General features: G+C 42.5%; 1 protein-coding gene across 6 annotated transcripts in view; it reads right to left on the minus strand.

Moving 5' to 3' along the window:
- Positions 1–21615, minus strand: part of RASGRF2 (Ras protein specific guanine nucleotide releasing factor 2) — a 422861-nt gene that overhangs the window by 82402 nt on the left and 318844 nt on the right. For all 6 annotated transcript variants that reach the window (XM_033924793.1, XM_033924646.1, XM_033924482.1 and 3 more), the window contains 2 exons: positions 6836–6942; positions 3584–3696 (listed from right to left, as the gene is read on the minus strand). In XM_033924793.1, the coding sequence (XP_033780684.1) occupies positions 3584–3696; positions 6836–6942 (220 nt within the window). The remainder of the gene's footprint in view (positions 1–3583; positions 3697–6835; positions 6943–21615) is intronic.

The following is a 21615-nucleotide window of genomic DNA, read 5'->3' on the forward strand; positions in this document are numbered from 1 at the left end:
AGACGGGATAGTACGCCTGAAAAAAAAAACGGACGGGAATTACGCAGAATCGGATCCCGAAAAGGCCGAACTACTAAATGAATACTTCTGCTCGGTCTTCACCTGCGAGGCGCCAGGGTCCGGCCCTCAATTGAAGCCACAGTCAAACACAAAAGACCCCTTCCGGGATTTTAAATTCACACCCAGCGAGGTTTACTTTGAGCTAACAAAACTCAAGGTGAACAAAGCCATGGGACCGGACAATCTGCACCCCAGAGTGCTCAGGGAGTTAGGTAATGTCCTGGCAGAACCGTTAGCCGTGCTCTTCAATCTCTCACTGAGTACAAGGACAGTCCCCTTGGACTGGAAAACAGCTAACGTCGTTCCTCTACATAAAAAGGGATGCAAGACAGAGGCTGCAAATTACAGACCGGTGAGTCTGACATCGATAGTATGCAAACTCATGGAAACACTGATCAAACACCAATTGGACACGGTCTTGGACGAAGGGAATCTACGGGACCCCAATCAACATGGATTCACCAAGGGTAGGTCCTGCCAATCAAACCTCATCAGCTTCTTTGATTGGGTAACAAAAAGACTGGACGAAGGAGAATCACTGGACATAGTGTACCTGGACTTCAGTAAAGCTTTTGACAGCGTCCCACACCGCAGACTGTTAAACAAGATGAAATCGATGGGGTTAGGAGAGACTCTGACGGCATGGGTCAATGATTGGCTGAGTGGCAGACTTCAGAGGGTGATGGTTAACAGTACTTTCTCTGAGACATCGAAAGTGACCAGCGGGGTGCCGCAGGGCTCGGTCTTGGGTCCACTCCTCTTCAACATATTCATAGGAGATCTGACTCAAGGGCTTCATGGTAAAGTAACATTATTCGCCGACGACGCCAAACTATGTAATATGGTAAGCGAGGGCAAACTACAAGATAGTATGGCGCAGGACCTACGTACATTGGAAAGCTGGTCCTCAACCTGGCAGCTGGGCTTCAATGCTGGAAAGTGTAAGGTCATGCACCTGGGTAGCAGAAACCCGTGCAGAACTTATACCTTGAACGGTGAGACCTTGACAAGGACTTCAGCAGAACGAGATTTAGGAGTAATCATCAGCGCAGACATGAAATCTGCCAATCAGGTGGAGAAGGCTTCATCAAGGGCAAGACAGATGCTGGGTTGCATCCGTAGAAGTTTCGTCAGCAGAAAGCCTGCAGTCATAATGCCATTATACAGGACCATGGTGAGACCTCATCTGGAATACTGCGTGCAATTCTGGAATCCACATTATCGCAAGGACATGCAGAGGGTCGAGTCGGTCCAAAGGATGGCCACCAGAATGGTCTCAGGGCTTAAAGGTCTCTCGTACGAAGCAAGACTAAACAGTTTGCAGCTCTACACTCTCGAGGAACGCAGGGAGAGGGGAGACATGATTGAGACGTTTAAATACATCACCGGACGTATAGAAGTGGAAGATAACATTTTCCTTCTCAGAGGCCCCTCAACCACAAGGGGGCACCCGCTCAAACTCAAGGGCGGAAAATTTCACGGCGACACCAGGAAGTATTTCTTCACGGAGCGAGTGATTGATCAATGGAACAAGCTTCCAGTACAGGTAATCGAGGCCAGCAGCGTGCCAGATTTTAAGAATAAATGGGACGCCCATGTGGGATCCCTAAGTGGATCAGGGTAGAACATTGGCTAATATTAAGGGGAGGGTCTATAGAGTGGGCAGACTTGATGGGCCTTGGCCCTTTTCTGCCGTCATCTTTCTATGTTTCTAAAGGTGCATTAAGTCCATTTGTTAGTACAGCTTAGAAAAAGAACCCTAAGATTTTGTTTACCTGGGGCAATGTAGGATTAAGTGACTTGCTCAGGTCAAAAGGTGCCACAGTGGGATTTGAACCCGGTTCTCAGCTCACTGTGCTAACCATTAGGCTACTCCTCTACTCCTTCAAGGCTATCATTTAATTTTAAATACATATGGTACATACATATCATATGAAAACAATCATTAAACTTCAAACTACAAGTGACTCATAATGCAAAATTTTAGGGAAAAGCATGGGTGTCAACTCGCGGCCCATGGGCCGCATGTGGCCCCATGAATTATTTTGTGCGGCCCCGCTCAAGAGCGATGCGGTGTTTCCCTCTGCCGCCCCTGGGTGTTTACCATCTTGCTGGCTCCCTCCTCTGTCTTGCTGCAGCGTTTGATTAAAACCGCGAGCAGCGGATCCTATGTACCTCTTGCGGCTGACCCAGAAGTGTTCCCTCTGATGTAGTGACATCAGAGGGAACACTTCCAGATCAGCCGCAGGAGGCGCGTGGAAGCCGCTGCCCACGGCTTAGAGGGAACGCTGCAGCAAGATGGAGGAGGGAGCAGGCAAGACGGTAAACACCCAAGGCACAGAAGGGAGGGAAGGAGAAGGGTGTGTTGGGACTTGAGAGGGAGGCGCTGCCCGCGGCTTTCAGCAAAAAATGACTAGCAGTGAGGAGGGAGCCGGCCTGAAGGTAAACACCCGGGGCACAGAAGGGAGGGCGGGAGAAGGGCGGGAGACTTGAGAGGACTTGAGAGGGAGGGAGCATAAACTTAGGAAAAATGATGGAAGGAAGGAGGGAGGGGCATGAACTTAGGATACAGAATGAAGAGAAAGATAGAGGGGAGCATGAGCCATAAGATGGAAGAATGGAGGAAGTGAGGGAAAGATGCAGAGGTGAAGGAGATAATAGAAAGGGAGAATTAGGTGTCTGAGAGAGGGAAAGAGATGGTGCAATTGGGGAGATAAAGAAAGAGGAGAACTGTTGGGAAGAGGGATGGAGACAGATAATTATTTGACATGGTGGAGGGAGAAGAGTGAGGTAGAAATGCATGGGAGCAGAGAGAAGGGGGAGAACATGCTGGGCCGAGGAAGCCTCCTGGATTTTTTTTTTTGGGGGGGGAGGGTATTAAAAGAAGTGCCAGATTGGGCATGGGGGGAGAGTTTATGGGACCAGAAACAGAGAGAGAGATGGTGGGCAATGGTCTGAAGGGAGAGAAGTTGGACCTGGGGTGGTGTGCAATAAATAAATTAGTCACGTTGTATTGTATACCATCTTTAATTTCTCACAAAGAGAATTCAAGATACCTAAATACACAATATTGCAGCATTGGGGCATTTAGGGCTCTGGGCCATGATAGAAACCTCTACCGTGGCTTAGTAAAAGAAGGCCTACGTTTCAAAAAATGTGTAATCATCCAGTCATCTATTAAAGTGACACATCTCTGTAACATAAATTTAACATCCTCCACCATAGAATAAACAGGGATCATAACAATAATATTGTCTGTGTAAATAAAAACCTGGAACCCAGCAATCTCAAAAATTAGTTCCAGTGACTACATTAAAACATTTTAAATAAAATAGGGGAAAGGGGAAACCTTGTTGTACTCCACATGAAACGTGATAAGTTGAAGAAAGTTTTTCTGCCATCTTAGCCTTATCTCATAGAAGTAAAACTCTAGAACTACGTAATTCCACACATTCTCAATAATCTTGATTTCATTCACCTTATCTCCAGCGCCAAGGAAAGCAAATGAACAGAAATGCTTTACCTCAATATGTTAGTTGTTGCTTTTCTTTCTTGGGGTAAAAGGTCAGGGTCTCGCAAAACTTCTTCTAGTAAATTGACAACATTCATTTTCATCTCATTATTTAAGTCAAAATCCTACAAAATAAGTGCATTGGAAATGAATTACATTGATTGTTTTTCTTGATTTTTTCCTCATGGAATAAAAAGTAGCAGAATAGAAATACAAATATCAAGTTTATCATTCCTACTATGGGATGTCTTAAAATTTCCATGAAAACAAAATTGTGATTTTTTTTCTCCTGTAAAATGATTAAAAAATGTAAAGAGACATGTTATCATACAATCTAGCCATATAGATTGACAACTGCTCTTGTATATGTAAAATGGTTAAAGTCGGTAAATAAGTAAACTTATTTAAAGTATGCAGGGCTTTCATAGTGTGAACACCTTTAGCTGAATTAAAAAAAAAAAAAAAGAATTCCACTAAAACAGAAAAGACTGGATATCTGATCATTACCCAGTGATGGTATCCATATGTTTTACTCTCCATTCATGAATAAGCACATTTTTAAATGTAAGTCAATTAAAAATTAATAGGTGTAAGAGAAGGTATAAGAGATACTAAACACTATTTTGATGAGAATTATAGGGAAGGCTGCACAGTGTTCTTGGATTTTTTTAGTGTGACCTCTTTTACTTCATGGAACCCTTTTTATATTACCATGCCCTATTGAGATTTAGACAAACTACTGATCAACAGCATTGATATCAGGCTACAAACCTGGTTTCAAAAATAGCAAATTGGAAAGGTTTGGCAAAAAACACATCCATCTGCCCCTTTATGCTACTTTTGGATGTTTTTGTCTTTTAAAAATGAGCCCCTATGTGTCTTAAATTTAATTGAATATCTGATGCTAATTAAATTCAACTGGAACTCGCATAAGATACTTATGAGGGTCCTGGCTGAATATTAGCTAGGACTCACATAAGGATACAGGTTCCCTTTCCTCCTCCAATTTCCTTTCTTCTCCCTCACCCACGTTCCTGATCTCCCTCCTTCCCAACCCCGACATGACAAAGGGCCAATCAAGCTGATACCGGGTATTATATAATGGAACCTAGGTGTCTAGGCTCAATTATAGAATACTAACATAAGTGAGTATTGATACATCTAACATTTATGCATCTGAACTTAGGGCCAGATTCACTAAGCTGATCGATTGTGTCCTGACCGGTTTGAGAGCAGTTTGTGACCCCGACCCGATTCACTAACCTTCTGACCGATCCTGTCCGCACCGGATCCGATCTGCACATGCAAATGAGGGGCAATGCATTTGGCAGCGATTCACTAAACAAACTGATTGGGTTGACCGATCCAAACGTGAGTGACTGCTGAGGACCAGTCGCTCACATCCTTGCCAACTGTCCTGCTCTCTGCCGCCCTGAAAACCAATCAAAAGCGCCCTGCTCTCTCTGCTTCCCCCAGTTCTCTGCCGCACTGCTCCGTTAGCCCAGTGCAGGATTCCCTCCAGCGACCGAATTCCCCACTGCCTGCTCAGAAGCCCCCTCTGCGAGCCCGTGCTTTTAACCTGCGTTTTTGACCCAAGGGTTAAAAGCGGGGCTGCACTATGGCGAAAATGTTATCTACAGGGAATTATTCTGTTGCATGAAGTAAAATTGAAAAAAAAAAAAAAAACCTTTGCAGACGGGGACTGCATAAAAACCTCTTGTGAGCCAGATATCTGGGGCAAGATGTTTGAAATCAGCAGGATTTCTATTGCTGCTTTGTTAAGTAATATGGTGAAGTGGGACAGGGAGAGCAAACGCTGCCGGCAACGGTCTTCTTAGGCAAAACCACGGACTACATGACAGGGCTTCCTTGCGCGGAGAGCAGGTGCCAACCATCTACAGGGAAAGAAGAAGGTCTGTGCAAGCATCTGGATTGCTCAGCAGCGATCTGTGCAGTTGCTGTGGGGTATGCCTCCGATTGCCCTCATTTGCATGAAGAGGGTTGGTGAATCGGTCGCTCGGGAAGACTCAGCCACGGATTGGATTGCTAAGGTAAGTATAGTGAATCTAGCTCTCTTATGTTTCAGATTAATCAACACTCAGTTATCTGGCCTCTGCCTACTCCCTCCCTCCCTGCCAAACATCAAGGCACCATTCGTACTTCCCAGAATCCCCCTCCCCTATTCACCCAAACAGTAGTAACTTCCCTAGTTCCAGACCCCCTCCCTCCAAGTGCCTCCCTACTCAGCCAACTAAGCATAGTCCCTCCATAATAATAATAGTTTATATACCGCAGGACCGTGAAGTTCTATGCGATTTACAATGATTAAAAGATGCTACAAATTGAGTAGAATTAACAAAGTTAAAAGCTGGTGATTAACAGCTCCATCTCCCTATGAAATCTACTTTCAAAGCCCTGATGATCCAAATGTGAGGTTGGGGCAGCAGTGATATCCAGTCACTGCTGCCCATGTTAGAAAATGGCTACCATAAAACTAGCTGCAGCTTTTTGAGACTGTCACCAATGGTCGCAGTAGCCATTCTGAAAGCATTACCAGTCTGGACAGGAGTGACTGGGGCTTGCTCCTACCCCAGCCTCATCTCTGGACCACCAGGGCTTTGAAAGTAGACCACAGGGATCTATGCTGGTTGGTTGGGTGGGTGAGGAGACACTTGATGAGGTCTAGGAGTGGGGAGACTTCTGTTTGGAGGGGAGGGAGGAAGGGATGTACTGAGTGTGATGGGGGGGAGAGAGAGAGATGCAGTGCACTATACAGAGTCTCAGTTTATCCAACATAAAGAGGATTGACAGGTTGTTGGATACCTGAGAAGTCAGAAACTGAGACTACTGTATTCTATATATTTAAGCATATAACACTCATGTAAATGTTAGAAACTAGTTTTTAGAATTTCCCTTCATATATATAGATCAATAGTCATACATATTTTTATGAACACAGGCTACATATATAGCAGCACCAAATATATGTTAATGATTTAAACACCAACATTAAAAATTAAACACTGAACATGTGCAATTAAGATCTCTTTCTAAGAACATGCTCTTAGTAAAACTGCATCTTGTCATTCATGTTTATTTATATTTGTATTCTTAGCAAAAAGAATACACCACAAAAATATGTGGTTCTATTTAAACAAACAAATCAAAAAGAGATACAGTGGCCTCTCTTTTGTAAGAGAAAAGGCTTCCTGTACTGTAAGGTACCTAACAAATTTTAGCTTTGAATGAGGAATACAGACTTACCTGTGAGTGTTTGAAGACCCAGTGGCGCAAGACATTCAGAACTCGATTTGTTGCTGCTCGGCGTATTATAAATTCCTTATCACACATTCGTTCAGAGTTGTTAAATCCTAGAAGAAAAAAAAAGTCGTCATTTGTTGTTTTGTTCATTTCATGCATTTAACTGTTATCCTTATATATGATGCATTACAGACACATTCTAGTCCATAAATATGGGCTAAATCTATTAAAAGCACACTACAGCACTAACGTATTAACATGCATTTCTATCGCAGATCCTATTTTATGTAATGGGACTTATTTACTAATAATATATTAACAAAGTTAGCACATACTAACATAGTAATGCACTTTAGTAAACCTAATCTGGCTAGTAAACAAGGATTCAGTATGTAGAACCATATAGATAGGAAGAGCACTACTAACTGTATTAACTGAAAAAATAGATAAGGGCCACATTGTCCACTTCTGGGTTCTAGGTGACAGAGCAGATAGAGGGGCTAGAGAATTCCAGACTATGGGCCAGATACACTAAAGCCAGCGATCGTCGCTAAACCTGTTTTAACAACTTTAGCAATGATTGCATTTCCCAACCCTGGTTTTCTGTACGATTGCTCATTCCCCAATCCGCTCATTAAAATAAACTAATATTAAAATGCCATGATGCTCTAACACGGCTTTCCGATGCACTAAAAAGTATGACCGCTTTTAGCGATCCAAAAAAAGTGACTGGTCAAGACCAGTCGCTTTACCTGTCCAACCTTTATTTTTTTTTTAATGGGCATAGATGCTGTGCATGTGTAACATGCACAATATCTGTCCCATTAGAAAAAAAAGCCCCCCCCCCCCTCTTCGTGTTTAAAGCACCGGCACCGTGAACCCTCTACCACCCCCCTTGCCAGTGAAAATGGCAGGAGGAATGCCCACTTCCTTTATATCATGCCCTTGTGAAAGAAAATTGGTAGGAGAGATGCTCACTCCCTCCTGCCAATGTGACGCCCACCTTCCACAAAGTGCGGATAAACGCAGCAATATGGTTGAAGCAGCATTTATCCGCACTTTGCTTTAAAAAGCTCACCTGCTCCCTGAAGAAAGGGTTGAAACGGATACTCCATCGGAGAGGTATTGCTGCTAAGCAAGCTAAGTACATTTAGCTGTTTTACTGATGAATTGAAACAATTATGAAAAATTAAATAAGAAGAAGAGCAAATGAGATGATTAAAAACATAAAAATATCAAAATAAAAAAATATTAAATAAACAAACCAACGGGACTAATGAGGAGCCTAACCGGCTTTAGTCTATGACCCAGCCGGCATTTTGAAGACCCCGAGATTGCACAACTATAGAATAGGTGAGCTCTTTGGAAAATATAGTGTGATACACTGCAAAATAATTTTTGAGATCTAGTCATATTTAAGATATAAAGGGGCCACAAGATGACTTTCCAGTATCAACCAATCTGGCAGTCTCCATGAGTTCAGGAAGGATCGAGTACATACCCTGACGCAAAATAAAGGCTTGATGATACCTAAAAATTTGGAAAATGTACCCCTCCTGCTGATTATGATTTTTGCAAAGATACTAAGGCTATTCTAGAAGTCTTACCCAGCCAAAGAAATTTTGCAAGAATCCCATTTAGCTTTTTATAAAATAAACTGGTAACATATTCATTTGATAATAAACCACAGGCAAAATCATCATTTTGATGGTTTGGACTCTCCCCCCTCCAAGAAAGATGTAATGGATTCCAGTGCTCACACATTTCTTTGACTTTCATTAATAAGGATTTTTCATTTACTGTCATTGTGTCTTCCAATGTTTTTTGAATCATTATACTCAAATATTTTATACCCTCTTCCTTTCAAAGGAATGGGAATGGATCAAATAAACCTTTTACACAATGTACATTCAATGGAAGAACCTCTGATTTACTCCAATTTATCTTATATCAAGAAAATTTCCCAAAACAATCAATCAATTCCAGTAAAAGAGGGATGGTTGATTCAGGATTTTTGAAATGAAGCTAAATATCATCTGCATAAGATGAAATTTTATAATTTCGACCTGCATATATAATCCCTGTATCTCCTTTGCCTGCTGAATGACCAACAATAAGGGTTCCAAAACAATATCAAAAAGCAAAGGAGATAAAGGACATCCTTGTCTAACTCCCCTTTTTAGACAAAAACGCTCTGAGAATGTATTATTAATATAATAGTCTTTAAGCCCGTTACATTAACGGGTGCTAGAGTAGATGTCTGTCTGTCTGGGTATTTTTTTCTTTGTCTCTCTCTCCTTGCACGCTGCCTGTCTGTCATTTTTTCTGTCTGTGAATCTCCCTGTGTCCTTAGTGCCATCAGTGCCTCCTTCCTATGTCCTTAGTGCCCCTTCCCATGTCCATAGTGCCCCCAGTGCCCCTTTCTATGTCCTTAGTGCCCCCAGTGCCTCCTTCCTCCCCTCACACCCCCCTCCAATGCCAGCCTGCATGCCTGCCTCCCATCCCCCTTCCATTGAACCCCCCCGATGCCAACCTGCCTGCCTGCCATTGAAACCCCCACCCCCTCTGATGCCAGCCTGCCTGCCTGCCTCCCATTCCCCTTCCATTGAACCCCCCCCGATGCCAGACTGCCTCCCATCCCCGAGCAGCATGTTTCCATGGAAACCACCCCACCCCCCCGATGCCAGCCTGCCTGCCTGCCTTCCATTGAAACCCCCCATCCCCTCCGTTGCTTGCATCCCCCTTCCATTGAACCCCCCCACCGATGCCAGTCTGCCTGCCTGCCCGCAGCATGTTTCCATGAAACCCCCCACACCCCTCCGATGCCAGCCTGCCTGCCTGCCTCCCAAAAAGAGCTGCCTGGCATAAGGATTATAACAATGCAGCCCCAGCTCTTCTCCTTCTTTCAAATATAAAAAACGTCTCGTCAGCTCTTAGCACCGCTTGTAGCATCTCCTCCCCCACCGCCACCCAGCAACTGAAGCACAACGAATCGGGCCAGGCTGCACTCACCCGGCCTGCCGCTCCAACTGACTGTGCAAAGCGGAGCCCCTTAGCTTCTGCACCATGTGCGTGATAACAAACGGCAGCTCCCCTTCGCTGTGTAGCATGCAGGAACGCTGCTTTCACCTCTCACAATCAGCAGCTTCCTGTTGCTGAGCAACCGAAGGGTGGTTCAATCGGCCTCTCCCACTTCACCAAAGCAACGAAGAGCAAAGAGTGAGAACTCACGCACGCAGACAGAGGGGCGGGGCGTGTTACTGGTGTGCCTAGGGTGGGGGGAGGGGGGATTCGCGGGGTGTTAATGGTGTGCCTAGGCTTTGCGGGGGGCAGGGGGGGAGTTGCAGCTGTTACCTGGCCGATCCTTACATGCGCGCATGCGCACTCCTGCTGCCACAGACCTACAGATCATGGAAGCACGCAGTTAGGAGTGCGCATGCGCGGCTAGGGTTTTATTATATAGGATAATCTGGCAGAAGAGGAACTATACAAAGTTTGAATCATTTGAATAAATCCAGATCCTAATCCAAACCAATCCATTGCATGGTACATAAAAGTTCATTCTACACGATCAAGGCCTTCTCTGCATCCAAAGAGACAGAGAAAGCCGGATCGTCCATTATTTTTGCTAAATTTAGCACTTGAAGTGCCAATCTGGTGTTATTTGCAAAATGTCTTTGAGCAACAAAACCCGTTTGGCTCTTTCCAATCATATAAGGGAGAGCCTTAGCTAACCTCAGAGCCAATAGTTTAGCCAGAATTTTCCCATCCACATTAATTAAAGAAATAGGCCTGTAGTTTGAAACCATAGTAACATAGTAACATAGTAACATAGTAGATGACGGCAGATAAAGACCCGAATGGTCCATCCAGTCTGCCCAACCTGATTCAATTTAAATTTTTTTTTTTTTTTTTTTCTTCTTAGCTATTTCTGGGCGAGAATCCAAAGCTTTACCCGGTACTGTGCTTGGGTTCCAACTGCCGAAATCTCTGTTAAGACTTACTCCAGCCCATCTACACCCTCCCAGCCATTGAAGCCCTCCCCTGCCCATCCTCCTCCAAACGGACATACACAGACACAGACCGTACAAGTCTGCCCAGTAACTGGCCTAGTTCAATCTTTAATATTATTTTCTGATTCTAAATCTTCTGTGTTCATCCCACGCTTCTTTGAACTCAGTCACAGTTTTACTCTCCACCACCTCTCTCGGGAGCGCATTCCAGGCATCCACCACCCTCTCCGTAAAGTAGAATTTCCTAACATTGCCCCTGAATCTACCACCCCTCAACCTCAAATTATGTCCTCTGGTTTTACCATTTTCCTTTCTCTGGAAAAGATTTTGTTCTACGTTAATACCCTTTAAGTATTTGAACGTCTGAATCATATCTCCCCTGTCTCTCCTTTCCTCTAGGGTATACATATTCAGGGCTTCCAGTCTCTCCTCATATGTCTTCTGGTGCAAGCCTCCTATCATTTTCGTCGCCCTCCTCTGGACCGCCTCAAGTCTTCTTACGTCTTTCGCCAGATACGGTCTCCAAAACTGAACACAATACTCCAAGTGGGGCCTCACCAATGACCTGTACAGGGGCATCAACACCTTCTTTCTTCTACTGACTACGCCTCTCTTTATACAGCCCAGAATCCTTCTGGCAGCAGCCACTGCCTTGTCACACTGTTTTTTCGCCTTTAGATCTTCGGACACTATCACCCCAAGGTCCCTCTCCCCGTCCGTGCATATCAGCTTCTCTCCTCCCAGCATATACGGTTCCTTCCTATTATTAATCCCCAAATGCATTACTCTGCATTTCTTTGCATTGAATTTTAGTTGCCAGGCATTAGACCATTCCTCTAACTTTTGCAGATCCTTTTTCATATTTTCCACTCCCTCTTCGGTGTCTACTCTGTTACAAATCTTGGTATCATCTGCAAAAAGGCACACTTTTCCTTCTAACCCTTCAGCAATGTCACTTACATACATATTGAACAGGATTGGCCCCAGCACCGAACCCTGAGGGACTCCACTAGTCACCTTTCCTTCCTTCGAGCGACTTCCATTAACCACCACCCTCTGGCGTCTGTCCGACAGCCAGTTTCTGACCCAGTTCACCACTTTGGGTCCTAACTTCAGCCCTTCAAGTTTGTTCAACAGCCTCCTATGAGGAACTGTATCAAAGGCTTTGCTGAAATCCAAATAAATTACATCTAGCATATGTCCTCGATCCAGCTCTCTGGTCACCCAATCAAAAAATTCAATCAGGTTCGTTTGGCACGATTTACCTTTTGTAAAGCCATGTTGCCTCGGATCCTGTAACCCATTAGATTCAAGGAAATACACTATCCTTTCTTTCAGCAACACTTCCATTATTTTTCCAACAACTGAAGTGAGGCTCACCGGCCTGTAGTTTCCTGCTTCATCCCTGTGACCACTTTTATGAATAGGGACCACATCCGCTCTCCTCCAATCCCCAGGAATCACTCCCGTCTCCAGAGATTTGTTGAACAAGTCTTTAATAGGACTCGCCAGAACCTCTCTGAGTTCCCTTAGTATCCTGGGATGGATCCCGTCTGGTCCCATCGCTTTGTCCACCTTCAGTTTTTCAAGTTGCTCATAAACACCCTCCTCCGTGAACGGCGCAGAATCTACTCCATTTTCTCGTGTAACTTTGCCGGACAATCTCGGTCCTTCTCCAGGATTTTCTTCTGTGAACACAGAACAGAAGTATTTGTTTAGCACATTTGCTTTCTCCTCATCACTCTCCACATATTTGTTCCCAGCATCTTTTAGCCTAGCAATTCCATTTTTTATCTTCCTCCTTTCACTAATATATCTGAAAAAATTTTTATCTCCCTTTTTTACATTTTTAGCCATTTGTTCTTCCGCCTGTGCCTTCGCCAAACGTATCTCTCTCTTGGCTTCTTTCAGTTTCACCCTGTAGTCTTTTCTGCTCTCCTCTTCTTGGGTTTTTTTATATTTCATGAACGCCAACTCTTTCGCCTTTATTTTCTCAGCCACTAGGTTGGAGAACCATATCGGCTTCCTTTTTCTTTTGTTTTTATTGATTTTCTTCACATAAAGGTCCGTAGCCATTTTTATCACTCCTTTCAGCTTAGACCACTGTCTTTCCACTTCTCTTATGTCCTCCCATCCTAACAGCTCTTTCTTCAGGTACTTTCCCATTGCATTAAAGTCCGTACGTTTGAAATCTAGGACTTTAAGTATCGTGCGGCCGCTCTCCACTTTAGCCGTTATATCAAACCAAACCGTTTGATGATCGCTACTACCCAGGTGAGCACCCACTCGAACATTAGAGATACTCTCTCCATTTGTGAGGACCAGATCCAATATCGCTTTTTCCCTTGTGGGTTCCGTCACCATTTGTCTGAGCAGAGCCTCTTGAAAGGCATCCACAATCTCCCTACTTCTTTCCGATTCCGCAGACGGAACATTCCAGTCCGCATCCGGCAGGTTGAAATCTCCCAACAGCAGAACCTCCTCTTTCCTTCCAAACTTTTGGATATCCACAATCAGATCCTTATCAATTTGCTGCGATTGAGTCGGAGGTCTGTAGACTACACCCACGTAGATAGAAGTTCCATCTTCTCTTTTCATAGCAATCCATATCGCTTCTTCCTCTCCCCAGGTCCCTTGCATTTCGGTCGCTTGGATATTGATCTTTACATAGAGAGCTACTCCTCCACCTTTATGACCATCTCTGTCCTTCCTAAAAAGATTATATCCCGGTATGTTTGCATCCCATCCATGTGATTCACTGAACCATGTCTCTGTGATAGCAACAATATCTAGATCTGCCTCTAATATCAGGGCTTGCAGATCATGAACTTTGTTGCTTAGACTGCGAGCATTTGTGGTCATCGCTTTCCAGCTATTTTTCAGCAATAATCTCCTTTTTTGTATGGATTTTTGTGTCGTTTCACTTTCCGTTGCAATACTAAGAAATGAGTTGCTGATATTGCTTATGTTGCAGCCTTTACTACTATCACATCTTTTCTTTTGCCGGGGGTGGTCTCTATAATTGTCCTTCGTACATACACCACCCCCACCTTCTAGTTTAAATGCCTGGAAAAATATTGTCTAAATTTCTCTGCAAGGTTTCTTTTTCCTGCTGTAGTAATATGTAGCCCATCAGTGCAATATAGCTTCTTGTCCTTCCATGTATTTCCCCATCCTCCTATGTACCTGAAGCCTTCTTGATGACACCAGGCTCTGAGCCATCTATTAAAGTCCTCTGTGTTTTTCATTCTTTGCTCTCCTTTTCCATATGCAGGCAGTATTTCAGAAAAAGCTAAAGTCTTTACAAAAGGTTTCACGCCCTCACCAAGCTCCCGAAAAGCTTTCTGTGCTGCAAGTGTGGAGTTGTTGGCCAGGTCATTTGTTCCCAAATGGATAACAACATCAGTGTTAAAATCCTTAGTTTCTTCCTTAATTATAGTCAGTATTTGCCTGGAACTCCTGGTAGCTGAGGATCCTGGAAGACATTTCACTATTTTGGACTCCTCGCCCTGTGTTCCAAGGTTAATGCCTCTGATGATGGAATCCCCCAACAGTAATAGTTTTCTGTTTTTGGCTTTTTTATTTGTACTTAGGGTGCTCTTGTTCTCTTGAGTTTCCTTCATTGGTTCCAGTCCCACCTCCCTTCTGTTTTCCTGAGTATCGCAGTGCACTAGTGGAGCGAAGGAATTCTGTAGAGGTAATATTAGTGAAGGTGGATGTTTCTGTGTTACATGTCGCAGTCTTCCTGAGCCTACTGTGACCCATTTATTCCTGGGCTGTTTTATTCTTTGAGGTAGAGGTGGTAAGTTGGTATGATTTTGTGGAGTGATGGAAGCTGCTTTAATTGTATTCAATTCCTGTTTAAGTTTGCAGAGCTCCTCCTTAATACTGGCAAGTTGAAGACAGATGGGGCAAGCCTTAAGCCTCCAAATAGTATGTCTTGGAATTAAAGCACCACAGTGATTGCATAGAATAAAGGTCATTTTGATTGGTTGTGAAGTCCTGATTATATGGGTCTCTATATATGAATAGTGGTCCCTGGGGTTGGTGGGACTATAAGTAAGACTACTAGTAAGGCAGAAATATAGGCTCTATACCACCTAAAACACAGTATTTTAAACAAAACTGCAGGAAGAAGAAATAAGATTTAACAGAGGAAAGAGAAGGATTTTTTTGTGCTTTTTTATATTTTTTTTTAGTAAGAAACAGGGAGGAGAAGAGAAATTAAGCAGATATAATGCTGAAAACCAGTGAAAAGAGCAGAATATGAAATGGTGAGTAACTTAGCTTTTAGAAGTTCACAGGGCAGCCTTGTTTCAGCAATGTCCCAAAGATAATGCAATTAACCTTAGAAGTAAAACAGAGCCTCTCCCTTCTCCACCTAATCAGACACAATGGCTAAAAACTAGTGAGTCAGAAATATAGGCTCTATACCACCTAAAACACAGTATTTTAAACAAAAATGCAGGTTCTATCAGTGCTACCCTAAAACACAGGATTTATAACAGATTTTCCCTACTTTAGTCACCCTGAGCCACAGGCACCAGAAATATAGGCTCTATACCACCTAAAACACAGTATTTTAAACAAAACTGCAGGTTCTATCAGTGCTACCCTAAAACACAGGATTTATAACAGGATTTCAATATCCAAGCGACTGAAATGCAAGGGACCTGGGGAGAGGAAGAAGCGATATGGATTGCTCTGAAAGGAGAAAATGGAACTTCTATCTACGTGGGTGTAGTCTACAGACCTCTGACTCAATCGCAGCAAATTGATAAGGATCTGATTGTGGATATCCAAAAGTTTGGAAGGAAAGAGGAGGTTCTGCTGTTGGGAGATTTCAACCTGCCGGATGCGGACTGGAATGTTCTGTCTGCGGAATCGGAAAGAAGTAGGGAGATAGTGGATGCCTTTCAAGGGGCTCTGCTCAGACAAATGGTGTCGGAACCCGCAAGGGAACCCACAAGGGAAAAAGCGATATTGGATCTGGTCTTCACAAATGGAGAGAGTATCTCTAATGTTCGAGTGGGCTCACCTGGGAAGTAGCGATCATCAAACGGTTTGGTTTGATATAACGGCTAAAGTGGAGAGCGGCCGCACGATACTTAAAGTCCTAGATTTCAAACGTACGGATTTTAATGCAATGGGAAAGTACCTGAAGAAAGAGCTGTTAGGATGGGAGGACATAAGAGGAGTGGAAAGACAGTGGTCTAAGCTGAAAGGAGCAATAAAAATGGCTACGGACCTTTATGTGAAGAAAATCAATAAAAACAAGAGAAAAAGGAAGCCGATATGGTTCCCCAACCTAGTGGCTGAGAAAATAAAGGCGAAAGAGTTGGCGTTCATGAAATATAAAAAAACCCAAGAAGAGGAGAGCAGAAAGGACTACAGGGTGAAACTGAAAGAAGCCAAGAGAGAGATACGTTTGGCGAAGGCACAGGCGGAAGAACAAATGGCTAAAAATGTAAAAAAGGGAGATAAAAATTTTTTCAGATATATTAGTGAAAGGAGGAAGATAAAAAATGGAATTGCTAGGCTAAAAGATGCTGGGAACCAATATGTGGAGAATGATGAGGAGAAAGCAAATGTACTAAATAAATACTTCTGTTCTGTGTTCACAGAAGAAAATCCTGGAGAAGGACTGAGATTGTCTGGCAAAGTTACACGAGAAAATGGAGTAGATTCTGCGCCGTTCACGGAGGAAGGTGTTTATGAGCAACTTGAAAAACTGAAGGTGGACAAAGTGATGGGACCAGACGGGATCCATCCCAGGATACTAAGGGAGCTCAGAGAGGTTCTGGCGAGTCCTATTAAAGACTTGTTCAACAAATCTCTGGAGACGGGAGTGATTCCTGGGGATTGGAGGAGAGCGGATGTGGTCCCTATTCATAAAAGTGGTCATAGGGATGAAGCAGGAAACTACAGGCCGGTGAGCCTCACTTCAGTTGTTGGAAAAATAATGGAAGTGTTGCTGAAAGAAAGGATAGTGTACTTCCTTGAATCTAATGGGTTACAGGATCCGAGGCAACATGGCTTTACAAAAGGTAAATCATGCCAAACGAACCTGATTGAATTTTTTGATTGGGTGACCAGAAAGCTGGATCGAGGACATATGCTAGATGTAATTTACTTGGATTTCAGCAAAGCCTTTGATACAGTTTCTCATAGGAGGCTGTTGAACAAACTTGAAGGGCTGAAGTTATGACCCAAAGTGGTGAACTGGGTCAGAAACTGGCTGTCGGACAGATGCCAGAGGGTGGTGGTTAATGGAAGTTGCTTGAAGGAAGGAAAGGTGACTAGTGAAGTCCCTCAGGGTTCGGTGCTGGGGCCAATCCTGTTCAATATGTTTGTGAGTGACATTGCTGAAGGGTTAGAAGGAAAAGTGTGCCTTTTTGCAGATGATACCAAGATTTGTAACAGAGTAGACACCGAAGAGGGAGTGGAAAATATGAAAAAAGATCTGCAAAAGTTAGAGGAATGGTCTAATGCCTGGCAACTAAAATTCAATGCAAAGAAATGCAGAGTAATGCATTTGGGGATTAATAATAGGAAGGAACCGTATATGCTGGGAGGAGAGAAGCTGATATGCACGGACGGGGAGAGGGACCTTAGGGTTATAGTGTCTGAAGATCTAAAGGCGAAAAAACAGTGTAACAAGGCAGTGGCTGCTGCCAGAAGGATGCTGGGCTGTATAAAGAGAGGCGTAGTTAGTAGAAGGAAGAAGGTGTTGATACCCCTGTACAGGTCATTGGTAAGGCCCCCACTTGGAGTATTGTGTTCAGTTTTGGAGACCGTATCTGGCGAAAGACGTAAGAAGACTTGAGGCGGTCCAGAGGAGGGCGACGAAAATGATAGGAGGCTTGCGCCAGAAGACGTATGAGGAGAGACTGGAAGCCCTGAATATGTATACCCTAGAGGAAAGGAGAGACAGGGGAGATATGATTCAGACGTTCAAATACTTGAAGGGTATTAACGTAGAACAAAATCTTTTCCAGAGAAAGGAAAATGGTAAAACCAGAAGACATAATTTGAGGTTGAGGGGTGGTAGATTCAGGGGCAATGTTAGGAAATTCTACTTTACGGAGAGGGTAGTGGATGCCTGGAATGCGCTCCCGAGAGAGGTGGTGGAGAGTAAAACTGTGACTGAGTTCAAAGAAGCGTGGGATGAACACAGAAGATTTAGAATCAGAAAATAATATTAACTATTGAACTAGGCCACTACTGGGCAGACTTGCACGGTCTGTGTCTGTGTATGGCCGTTTGGTGGAGGATGGGCTGGGGAAGGCTTCAATGGCTGGGAGGGTGTAGATGGGCTGGAGTAAGTCTTAACAGAGATTTCAGCAGTTGGAACCCAAGCACAGTACCAGGTAAAGCTTTGGATTCTTGCCCAGAAATAGCTAAGAAGAAAAAAATGTAAAAAAAAAAAATTTAAATTGAATCAGGTTGGGCAGACTGGATGGACCATTCGGGTCTTTATCTGCCGTCATCTACTATGTTACTATGTTTAAATGTTCTGGAATTTTTGGCCCAATAATTGAATTTAAAAATTCACTTTCTTCTTTTTCTTTATTTGAATATAGCTCAGAAGAATATAAAGCTTTATAATAATTCAAAAATTGTTTTAAAACATCACCAATATGGGTATACATTTTACCTTTTTCATCTTTAATAGCCACAATCTTTATGCTTCTCTTTTTAGCTTTAAAATAGTTAGCCAATAATCTTCCCACTTTATTCAAGTTTCCATAATACACAGCTTGCTGACAAAACAAATCTTTCCTAGTCAATTGTGAGGATATCTCATGGTATTTATATTTAGCTTTCAACAGGGCATTCAAAGTATCTTGTTCCCATTTTAAAGACAATTGTGACTCTAAAGTCAAAATAGTTTGTTCCAAATTGGAAAATTCTAATCTAAGTAATTTATATGAAATAATAATTTATATGAAGTAATATGAAATAATCTGCCCTCTTACAGTAGCCTTAAAAGCATCCCATATAGTTTCCAAAGAAATTTCCTCTGAGGTATTAAATTGAAAATATTCATTCATTTTTATTTGAATTTCCTCAAGAAAGTTTGAGTCTGCAAGCAAGGTATTATTAAACCTCCAAACAGGTCTATTAGAATCTTCTTCAGTGAACTGATATTCTATCCAAATTCCAGCATGATCTGACAAAATGATCAGATCTATGCTAGCCCTTGTAACCTGTTGGATTAAATGATCTGAAACAAAAAAATAATCAATTCTTGAAAATGAATTATGAACTTGGGAACAAAACATAAATTCTCGAGCATTAAAATGAAAAATCTGCCATATATCCTTTAATCCACATGTATATATATAATGATTTTAATTGTCTACTCGGTTGTTTATCCGTTATTTATTTATTTATTTTTATTTTTTTTATTCGATTTTTAGCCCGTCCTCCCAAAAAAGCCCAGAATGGGTTACAAAGTACATCCATAATAATCCAGACAGAGCAGAGATGACATTTTACATAAATTACAATATAGATGACAGTTTACATAAATTACAATATAGACATGACAATAAAACATATGTACTAAGTAGCATTTGGTGAAATTAAGTGACAAAGGTGAGTTGACTGGGTGGCATTTCAGGGTGAATGACTTTAAGGCGCTGGGTTAGTAAAGAGGAAGGTTTTCATGGCCTTCCTGAAGTTCCAGAGTCCATCTAGTGATCTGACAGATGGAGGGATTGTGTGCCAAAGTTTGGGTATGAAATGTGAGTAGGAGCGTTTGCGGGCAGTTTCAGTTTTGAGGGAACGGCCAGAAGGTATGGTCAGTCGTTTTTCTCCTTGGGACCTCAGTGGTCGTTTTGGGAAGTAGATTTGTAGTTTAGTTTTCATGTAGTACGGAATCGTTTCATGAAAGGTTTTGAAAGCGAGGAGCAGGGCCTTGAAGGTGCAGCGTTTTTGAATGGGCAGCCAGTGCATGGAAGCTAATGCAGGGGTAACATGGTCGCGGATACCTAGGTTTTTCAGAAGGCGGATTGCAGCGTTTTGCACCCTTTGGAGGCGGGAGAGAGTTTTGGTAGGCAGGCCCACTAGTAGAGCGTTACAATAGTCTACGCGGGATAGAACAAAAGCATAGAGTAGTTGGGCAAATTCAGATTCTGAGAAGTAGGCACGTATGGTTTTTAGCTGGCGGAGGTAGTAGAAGGAGGATGATACTAGTTTGGATACGTGATCTGTCATTGATAAATTAGAGTCAAGAGTTATTCCTAGGCTGCGGATTCGTGACAGCATTGAAGTCTCCAGCTACGATTAAATTAGTCGTTGCCAGTGACAGAATTATTTGTTTGAGTTTTTTAAAAAGAAATCTGCCTGATTAGTATTGGGTGCATAAATATTAAGAAGTGTCAGGGTATCTTTTCCTGAAGTCATATTAATATAGAGCCATCTACCCATCGGATCAGCCCGAAAGTTATCAAATTTAGCAGAGATCTTTTTATTAATCAGGATTGCCTTTTTCCCTATTGCAGGAGCAAATAAAAACAATGTTGTATCCAACCCCCTTCTAATTTAGCCGCCTCCATAGCAGATAGATGAGTCTCCTGTATAAAATAAATATCTACTTGCTGCTTTTTCAGAAAATTAAGAATTTTTTCTTTTGATGGGATGATTGAGTCCATTTACATTTAATGAAAATATTTTAAAAGCCATTTTAGTTGGAATTGATACATATAGAGATTGCAATCCTAAATTCCATTTTCATAATTTTTAAATAATAAAAATAATACCCCCACACATCCAGGACCTCATACACCCCACTATCCCTCCCTTCCCCCCAAAATAATAATTCATGGTGAACTTGGGATGAATTAATTAATTACCCCCACCTCCCTCTCCCTTTTTATATTAATTTCCAACTTTGGGCTCCTTTTACTAAGCTGCGCTGCTGGCTTTAGCGTGTGCTGGCGTTAGTTCTTGATGTGTAGCATGGGATTAGCGTGCGCACTAAAAATGCTAGCGCACATTAGTAAAAGGAGCCCTTTGTTTCTAAGTGCCAAATATAACTAAAGACATTGAATTAATCAAGGCGAGTATGAAATAAATATGGAACTTAACAGATCCAAAATAAAGATAAACTCAATTTATTTGATAATTGAATCAATTAATTAATAGCACTAATTTCCAACAACCTTCTCTTTCTCATATAATGCACTATATATTATATTATATATTAATAATACATAATATATTTACAAATAAGCACATTCATTTACCAATACAATGAAAATATCTCCCTTCCCCTTTTCCTTCTTTTCTATCCCTTTCCTTTCCCTCTCCTAATCTCTTTTCCCTTTTTTCTTCTTTTTTACCTCTCTCCTTTTCCATCCCTTATCATCCTGTGGCAAGACAATACAATAAAGAAGCATCTAAACCAGGGGTGTCCAACCAATTATTGGCTGAAAAAAAATGTTTCTGGGGCCACACAAACATGCAAACGCTGCAGCAAAACAGAGGAGGGAGGTGGCAAGACGGTAAACACCCAGGGCAGCAGAGGAATACACTGCATTGCCCTTGACCGGGGCTGCACAAAATACTTCACAGGGCCGCATGCAGCCCTTGGGCCACAGGTTGGACACCCCTGATCTAAACTAATAGAGCTCCCCTACCATTAAAAACACATTAATATAAATTAGAAAGTTAATCTATATGTTCCATATGTCAATATATCTTATGTCAATTAACTGTAAACTATTAAAACAGTACTTCACTCCTAATTTATTCTATCTGATA

Source organism: Geotrypetes seraphini, chromosome 1 (assembly GCF_902459505.1).
Source record: "Geotrypetes seraphini chromosome 1, aGeoSer1.1, whole genome shotgun sequence".
Taxonomy (NCBI): Eukaryota; Metazoa; Chordata; class Amphibia; order Gymnophiona; family Dermophiidae; genus Geotrypetes; species Geotrypetes seraphini.